Source organism: Triplophysa dalaica, chromosome 4 (genome assembly GCF_015846415.1).
Source record: "Triplophysa dalaica isolate WHDGS20190420 chromosome 4, ASM1584641v1, whole genome shotgun sequence".
Classification (NCBI taxonomy): domain Eukaryota; kingdom Metazoa; phylum Chordata; class Actinopteri; order Cypriniformes; family Nemacheilidae; genus Triplophysa; species Triplophysa dalaica.
This window is the reverse complement of record NC_079545.1, coordinates 27,379,238-27,388,810: the sequence shown is the minus strand read 5'-3', so window position 1 is coordinate 27,388,810 and position 9,573 is coordinate 27,379,238. Positions and strand designations below refer to the sequence as shown.

At 35.3% G+C, this 9,573-nt stretch overlaps 1 protein-coding gene across 1 annotated transcript; it reads left to right on the top strand.

The window, feature by feature from the left end:
• The first annotated feature begins 2,104 nt into the window (after window positions 1-2,104).
• Window positions 2,105-9,260, top strand: LOC130419169 (cystatin-B-like). Its single transcript, XM_056745674.1, has 4 exons — window positions 2,105-2,126; window positions 7,673-7,751; window positions 7,903-8,004; window positions 8,845-9,260. The coding sequence occupies exons 2-4, from the start codon at window positions 7,680-7,682 to the stop codon at window positions 8,980-8,982; spliced, it is 312 nt and encodes a 103-aa protein (XP_056601652.1). The 5' UTR covers window positions 2,105-2,126; window positions 7,673-7,679; the 3' UTR covers window positions 8,983-9,260.
• The last annotated feature ends 313 nt before the right edge of the window (window positions 9,261-9,573 follow it).

Here is a 9,573-nt window from a genome sequence, read left to right as displayed (position 1 = left end):
TTGAAAACAACAAAGACAGACATACAAATGCTCCACACACACAATATGCATGCATACTTACACACATTGACATAGACGCACACACACACAAACACACACACACAATGAAAGCACACATTTGAGATAAAGGAGAGAGAACCACAGGTCAAATACTAAACGGACTATAAATTCTTAAATGCAATATCTTAAATACAATAGAATTCTAACTTCTGAATTCTAAAGCAGCCCCCCCGGCCAGGCAAATAGTGCAAAACAATATGCAAACGGTGGCGAGGAACCCAAAACTCCACCATGTAGACCATGTAGGGCTTTATAGGTAATAAGCAAGATCTTAAAGTTAATGCGATGCTTTATAGGTAACCAGTGCAAGGTTGACAGAACCGGGGTTATATGCTCAAACTTTTTTGTACATGTAAGAACTCGAGCTGCCGCGTTTTGAACCAGTTGCAGTTTATAGGTAATAGGAGGACGGGAAAATCTCAAATAGTAAGGAAAATGTTATCATATAGGCAACAATGCAAAGTAAAAACAATTAACAGCAAGATCGATACAATGGTTAGTGCAAAAAAAAACAAAGAAATATGTATTTTAATCTCTCCCTCATGTGGATCTCTTTTAATGGATTATCAACATGTTAAGGACATTTAGCAGACGCTTTTATCCAAAGCAACTTACAGTGCACTTATTACAGGGACAATCCCCCTGGAGCAACATGGAGTAAAGTGTCTTGCTCAAGGACACACTGGTGGTGGATGCTGGGATCGAACCAGCAACCTTTTGATTTATCAGTTCAGTGGTTTAACCCACTAGACCACCATCTCCACAGGACATTTATGCGTGTAATGTGGTCAAATTACTAAAATGATCCAAACTATTATGTGACTTTTGCTTGTACTGGCAGCTCCGTCATTTTTTTTTTGGAGAACTGGTTAGGGGACCCCCAAGAGCCTGCCCTTGACACAATACGAACACTGGTTGTAACAATTGTAAAAAGTACTCGTATTGCCTTCCCATAAGGGCAGTAAATCGCTCTTCCGCTCGTTCTTATTCACAACCCCTTCCTGGTGGAACATTCTTCCTAACTCTGTCCGTTCAACCACATCTCTCACAACATTTAAAAAACTACTTAAAACCCATCTCTTCTGTGAATATCTGACAGACAAATGAAAAAAAAAATACACTAACCCTTTCTCTCAACAGGTAGTGGTCTAGCTTTTTTGCACCTAATGTATTATGTGATACTGTCATGTTCCTAATGAAATACACAACTCGTCTAATCCTTTACATTTATGTGAAAAATCTTTGGACTCACAGCTTTAACAGGTCAATGTCGTCCCAATGTGATAATTATTGTTGATTGTTTTGACTTAAATGTTTATATTTCTGTTATATTCAACACAGTTTCAAATGAGAATAAAAGCTAAATGTCTCCACTGTTTAATAAACACTTATGAATATATATATATATATTGCATCTATTTTTGTCCACTCTGTCAGATTTGATCTCTGATGGGTTTGACTTGTTAGTTAGAGTTCACACTTAGAGAAAAACTCTTTATATTGTGATATCTTGCTGTAACGAGGAGGGCGGGGCCAGAGCCGCGGGCCAATGAGGTGGGGCCAGTGTCGTAAGTGATAGTGGGAATCAGCTGTATCGCCCTCCTCGTTACACTTGCATATTGAGAAATATTCTATCTTGTTTTAATTCTATATTATCGGTTGTATTCATACAAAACCTACATCTGACGAATTGAAAATGAACCAACTGAGGTGATTTCAATACAAACAAATATTCTTTAAACAAACCCTGTGTTGTTCCTCTTTTCAACAATCAGTGATTTCTTAATTAAATGTTAAGGAAGCGATGATAAAAACCTGTCCGGTCACAGAGGTGTTTGTGTTTATACGTGACTGGCTAACAGCACCACACCTAATGATATAAAGATTGGATTAATTTATTCACAACAGACTTCCCGTACCACCTCCGCTTATGATTATATTATTATAATCCTGTTTACAGTAAATGAGACTACTCCCGAGCAGGTTTAAGCATGCTGACCTGTTGCTATGACAGAAAGTCCATGATGAACATTGAAGGTACGAGGAACGGCCCCAGGAGCAGTGAGGTAAGGTAACACATAACATATGAATGTGTTCAAGATAGCGTTGTTTTGATCAGTGTTCATCACTGTGTTGTGTTATTGATGTGTTAGTTTTGTCCTGTTATACCAGAGTATGATGTTAAATAAACAAATATATTCACAATCAGACTGATAAAGACATCAAGAATCAGAATATGAAACTCAACAATGGTAACAATCAACAAAAGAAAGCTTCATACTGCAATGCATCCTGGGTGACATCATAGTACAAAACTCATTCATGACTCCCAGCATGCATTGCAGTTGATCTGTCAGCTGTACTTAATTACACTTAAGCAGTAAGTTAAGACTACAAATATGTTATTAAGTTTGACTGACTTAAAATGAATACACAACTTTACTTAGAGATTTAATTGCAATCAGTAGACACATTTTTAAAAGTAAAGTCAAATGATTACATTACACAGTTCCACAGAGCAGTTGATGTTACTCATTGTTTCATTATTTACATTAGTTCAATCTACTTGTGATTTGTGCAGGACGTTTTAAATGTTGGATGAGCTGGACATTTTACGTTCAGTTCATTCAAAGTTATCAAACACAATACTTACAAATTTAGGCAACCGATTGCCTTAGAAAATTTAAATGAACTCAACTTATCCAGTTTGCACATTAAATATGTACTTAAATATTTTAAGAATACGTATAATAAATAAATATGTAAAGAATTTTAAAGAAATCTTATTCTTTTGAGGTGCATTAACTCAATGTTAACAAAATAATTGGTTGAAAGGGATTTTTAATTCCCTTCATGCTTTAAGCTTTAAATTGTTAGGATAGTAAACTCTGAAATGATGTGTTATTACATTCCATTCCATTCCATTTTCTACCGCTTATCCGAACTACCTCGGGTCACGGGGAGCCTGTGCCTATCTCAGGAGTCATCGGGAATCAAGGCAGGATACACCCTGGATGGAGTGCCAACCCATCGCAGGGCACACACACTCACTCATTCACTCATTCACTCACGCACTCACGCACTCACACCCTATGGACAATTTTTCCAGAGATGCCAATCAACCTACCATGCATGTGTTTGGACCAGGGGAGGAAACCCCCGAGGCACGGGGAGAACATGCAAACTCCACACACACAAGTCGGAAGCGGGAATCGAACCCCCAACTTTGGAGGTGTGAGGCGAACGTGCTTACCCACCGTGCCCCCTTGTGTTATTACATATTTTTTTAGAAAAGATTTAGTTCAAAACGTTTATTGATCCTGGATATTTTCAAGAGTTTGTTATATTTTTTAATTTTGTATTTAATATTATTTAGAAGAGTGGTGCTTACGCATATATAAAGCAGTCTGTATGTGTGTTGTTTTGTTCAATGTCAATGATTCTTTTAATTTTAGTATTGAGATCATTCTCACATTGCTTATTTTAACTGATATCACATTTTGCTGAAATTTGCCTAAGTTTTCTAATATAGCCATGTCCTGGCATAAACTAAACTCTGTCTGTGAAATTGGTTTATTAATTTGAATAAACTCAACATATCTTTGTGTATTAATTGTTCAATTTCTGTTAACCTCGATGAGAAGGATGAGAGAAAATGTGAGAAATACTATTAGTGACACCAATTTATTTTGGTGTTTATTATAGGCTACATTTAAAGTTAACACAAAAACATTTTAGAAAGAATGCACAATTTTGCTGAAAAATCCCATTATTTTGAAATAATATGTAGCTTAAGCAAAGACTGCGAATGTAAAGTGTTATTTGTGAGCATGCATTTTAACTGTTATACTACATATGTTTAATGTTTTAATTTAAAAATGGTTGTTTATATACAATAAATATCTATGGCAAGGGGGGGCGAGGTTCAGCGAGGTCTGCGCAGAAGGGGTGAGGCAGGAGAAGAAGTGTGTAAGTAGATCAAGTGCACATTATGAACACCCTCCTCTCCTCACCAATCACTGGAAGAGGCACAAGTGTTCATAATGTGCACTTGACCTACTTACACGGAATCATGTAATTATAAATAATTTATAAATAATTATGAAAATAAATTATAATTCTTAGTCATAATATACAAGATTTTAAAGTTAATGTGTTGCTTAATAGGTGATGAGTGCAATGTTGACAGAACAGGTCTAATATAATCACACTTTTTTGTTTGTGTAAGAACTTGAGCTGCTGTGTTTTGAACTAGCTGAAGTTTTTGTTATAAGCCTACAGTGCAACCACCTAAAAGTGCGTTACAATAATCTAGTCTTGATATCATGAATAATACAGTTGTGTTCAAAATTATTCAACCCCCAATGCTGTAAATGGTTTTAGGGAATTTAGTGTACATTTGTAATTGTATTCAGAATGAAATCCTACAAGGACTTCTTAAAGAACCATATGCAACTAAAATGACATCAATTAGTTTTGTAATACAGTAGTAAATGTTTCTTTTGTGAATTCTTCATTGACATAATTATTCAACCCCTTAAAGACTACCACTCTGAAGAACAGAGGTTCAATGAAGTGTTTTCAATCAGGTATTGAAAACACCTGTGGATATCAGGGAGCAGCAATAAAGCCTAATAAGCACCAATTAGGCAGCTTTAAAATGACTGTGATACTCAGCTCCTTCTAGACATTTACTGGTGTGGTTACAAACATGGTGAGGTCAAGAGAATGGTCCAGGAAGACAAGAGAACAGGTGATTACTCTTCACAGGAAGGGCAATGGCTATAAGAAGATTGCAAAGATGTTAAACATACCAAGAGACACCATAGGAAACATCATTCGCAAATTCAAGGCAAAGGGCACTGTTGAAACGCTACCTGGTCGTGGCAGAAAGAAGATGCTGACTTCGACTGCTGTGCGCTACCTGAAGCGTAGAGTGGAGAAAAGTCCCCGTGTGACTGCTAAGGAACTGAGAAAAGATTTGTCAGATGTGGGTACTGAAGTTTCTGCTCAGACAATATGGCGCACCCTGCGTAATGAAGTCCTCCATGCCAGAACTCCCAGGCGCACCCCCTTGCTGTCCCCATAGAATAAGAAGAGTCGACTGCAGTATGCCAAAAGTCATGTGGACAAACCACAGAAGTTTTGGGATAGTGTTCTGTGGACTGATGAAACAAAATTAGAACTGTTTGGGCCCATGGATCAACGCTATGTTTGGAGGAGGAAGAACAAGGCAAGAACACTTTGCCTACTGTGAAGCATGGCGGGGGGTCAATCATGCTTTGGGGCTGTTTTGCTTCTGCAGGTACTGGGAAGCTTCAGCGTGTGCAAGGTACCATGAATTCTCTTCAGTACCAGGAGATATTGGATGACAATGTGATGCAGTCCGTCACAAACCTGAGGCTTGGAAGACGTTGGACCTTTCAACAGGACAATAATTCCAAGCATACCTCCAAGTCCACTAGAGCATGGTTGCAGATTAAAGGCTGGAACATTTTGAAGTGGCCATCGCAGTCACCAGACTTAAATCCGATTGAGAACCTCTGGTGGGACTTAAAGAAAGCAGTTGCAGTGCGCAAGCCTAAGAATGTGACTGAACTGGAGGTTTTGCCCATGATGAATGAGCGAAGATACCCGTACATCGCTGCAAGACACTTGTGTCAAGCTATGCTTCACGTTTAAAAGCTGTTATAACTGTAAAAGGATGTTGTACTAAGTACTAAGATTGAATGTCACTTGGGGGTTGAATAAAACTGATAATGATGTGAGCTCAGAAAAGACATTTGTGGTTATTTCATTATAAATGTTATGTTATATTTGTATGACCTACATGTGCCTCTTTGATTTAATTGTAAGCAGGATGACTGAATGATCATAATCAATGTCAAACCGACCAAAACAATCAATTTCAGTGGGGGTTGAATAATTTTGAACACAACTGTATATACAGATGCAGAGAATGTGATGCATGCAGTTCACTTGAAATACTTGTTCAGGCAAAAAGACTGAAGACATTTTTACCAATTGTGACAGTTCTTCTTTTATTGAACCAAATTGACAACAATTTTCGAAATTTTTATTTTACATAATCTGAAAGTTGAATAAATAAGATTTCTAGTGATGTATGCGTTGTTAGAATATGACAATATCTGGCTGAGATACATCTGTTTAAAACTCAGGAATCTGACAGTGAAAAAAAAATGTTATTGAGAAAATTGCGTTTGAAGTTATTCATCAGGGGCACTGTGACCCGCCATCCACTCACAAAAAGAAAGTTTTTATATATGACAAAATATCTTCATGGAACATGATCTTTACTTCATATCCTTATGATTGTTTTTGGCATAAAAGAAAAATCGATCATCTTTATCCATACAAAATGTTCCCGTGCTACTAAAGTCAAATAATGCTTTTTTTCTTATCAGTGTACCAGAATGCATTTTTTAAAAAGACTATTTTTTCTTCTGGGCAGGATGCCCCCCGACCCATCGCACTGACCGGCCTTACTAATTGCTTCTAAGATTTTGGTAACACTTTCCTTTAAGCATGTATGTATAATGCATTATTAAAGTAGTTTAAAGCATTGTAATGCACCTTATAATGCATTATAACACTTAGCAATTCATTGTTACACTACACATTTTAATTTGGTAATACTTCTTTACTACTACGTATAATGCATTACAACACACATATGAAGAATTATAATGTATTTAACCCTTTAAAAACTCTTTATAATGCATTATACATAAATGCTTCAAGGAAAGTGTTACCCAGATTTCTTTAAACTAGTGAGAATTTTAAGCAAAATATTTCTGTTTGTAGGCATTGTCGCTATCTGTTCTCAAAGTATTTAGTCATGTATTCTGTTTTAATGACTAACTTGCAGTTGTTTCTGTGGTGTGTGATGTGTAGTTTAATAAAGGGAGGATGAAGTTTAGGAGGAAGAAAGACGAGTGAGACACACACATGCAGTCACTCTTTTAACTCTAACTGCATGTTTAGGCATGAAATTATACTTATTCACAAACATACTGTGTGTTTTAATGTACATATCATGTAGAAGGCTCTCTCTATATGAACTTAATCTGTTCATATATTCAGCACATTTTCTGTCCATATTTCATACAACTATTGTGAGTATTAGTTGAAGCTGAAGAGTAAACAGTAAACACTTTAACATCTTTCTAGGCCTGTTAGTGAGCATATGCTCATATCACATTCACTTAAAACTTGAATTGTGAATTTGATGAGTAATTCAAAAAATATCGAATATATGTTTGTTCTTTAATGTCCACCGGGATTTTGTGGATCTTTTTTAAAAGTATCATATTAGTTATAGGTACCATTTTAAGAGGATCAGCTTGAGAAAGAAAGAAAAAACGATACCCAACCCCAGTGATTACGTCAGACTCAAACCCTCATGGATTAGTGAGAGACGGTTTGGAGGAATTGTTGATAAAAGCTCTTTATTAAGAAACACCTTAATTGTTGAGGTCACATGACGTGTCCTGGTGATGATTTACACTTGACTGTATAAATAGTGACGTTTTGTGAAAGTTGCACCAAATCTGATCGAGTATTTCTGATTCATCTCTCAATTCATAACCAGCACAAAGATGTCCAGACCTGTCGGAGGTTACGGTGACATCACAAGTCTATATCCAGAGATACACAGCATCTGTGAGAAGGTGAGAGATTATTCAGATTCTAGTAAAATAATCACTCAAATGTTTGGACACTCAACAATTTTAAATATATAATGACATAAAATGGTCAGAATTTATTTTATCTTAATTTACGAAAGTGTAAAAATTTGCTTTCTAAAAATTGTTAATTCAGATAAAAGCAGATGTGGAGAAGAAAGCTGAGCAGAAATTTCCTACCTTCATTCCCATAAGTTTTATGCAAGGAATTGTTGCTGGAATAAACTATATTATCAAGGTGAGTCAGTTCTTTTTTAAGTGAGGTAATGTTAAAATGATTAATTAAATAATTAAATTGTATTTTATAAAAGAAAAATCCTTGACTTCTCAATGAAGTACAACCAATTAAATACAGTTATAATAATAAAAATCAAATCTTACAATATTTCTGACATCTAATTTGCACTTGATTAACCTCGGTTATCCAGTACAAGGACCAAAGGGTCAGAGAAATGTTAAATAGAGAGGCTGAAGGGAAAAACCAAATGATTAAGTGAATTAAATAGCAAATCAGAAAAGTAAATGTTGTGGGGAAATAGAAATGGTCAAAGGAATCACCTTTTAAATGTACATTTATTCATTTGGCAGACGCTTTTAAATGACTGATTTGTAAATCCAATTATTTATTCCTCTTTTAAATAAATCCAATTTTCAAATACATTTTGAAATTCCACTTTTTATTTAGGAAATCATTAATGCACTTTAAAATTATGTACTTATTGAGTGTTTAATGTACTTTTTTAAATCCCCTTTTAATTTGAAGTATTTATTGACAGATTTATATTTCATTTATTAAATATTTTAAAAACTACTCATTTTATTGCCCATTATAATATTAAATGGCAAATGACATTGTCATTTCACCTATTTATTTTTGGCTAATTAGTTGTAAAAAAATGTATTAATGCCTATTTTTATTGTAAAATTAGTTTTTAAACAATGAAATACTTCTCCCGTTGACTCTTGTTTCCCAGTTGTGCTTTGTTGTGCTGATCGCTCTTTTTTAATGTCAGGACATGACACTTGTCTCTCTCTCTCATTCTCTCTCTCTCTCTCTCTTTCTCTCTCTCTCTCTCAGATATATGTTGGACTTGCAGGAGAGGATGAGTGCATACATGTGAAAGTTTTCCAAGCTCTGGCGTGTAATGGAGGGAAACTGACTCTTAATGGACACCAGTACCCAAAAACTAAAGCAGACATTTTAAAATCATTTTAAGATGTAATAGATTTACATCCAGCATAACAGACTCTCTTCTACACACTCCAATGCTTCACAAGATTCATTCTTTCTACAATATTGTGATATGATTTACATGTCATAATGTCACATTGTTGTAACAGTCTTATCATTCATCAAATGTGTTTTATTAGGTTTCATAATTCATTTGGAGATTTGAAATAAACTACAAAAACTTACCACAACAGCTGGAAATTACGTAGAGAATGGATTGTCTGTTAAATCATAAATAAAGTTTTGATGGACTTTAAAGTGGATTGTTGTGTATTGTGGATGTTATGTGGCACTACATTGTGAGGTTAAAGCTGTGTGGCTGTCATATTATTAGAAATTGTGAATCAGTTGATCTGTTTATCTGAATAAGTTTGAAGTTTGCACACTAAAAAGGTTGTTGAGTCAACTTAAAATAATAAGGCAATCCATCACAAGCACGTTTTTAAGTTAACTCAACACACAGAGACTGAAGTTCACCCAACTTAAAAATGCATGTTTAGGCTAATTAGTTGTCACAACATAGTTCTGTCATGACAACTCTCAGAGGGTTTGGAATGATAGTGTACATGACATATA

What these genes read in the sequence shown, in the direction of transcription:
- LOC130419169 (XM_056745674.1), top strand. Translation starts at nt 7,680, where the DNA reads ATGTCCAGACCTGTCGGAGGTTACGGTGACATCACAAGTCTATATCCA. An exon ending in TACACAGCATCTGTGAGAAG is followed by an intron (nt 7,752 to 7,902) that starts GTGAGAGATTAT and finishes TTGTTAATTCAG; the next exon opens with ATAAAAGCAGATGTGGAGAA. An exon ending in GAATAAACTATATTATCAAG is followed by an intron (nt 8,005 to 8,844) that starts GTGAGTCAGTTC and finishes TCTCTCTCTCAG; the next exon opens with ATATATGTTGGACTTGCAGG.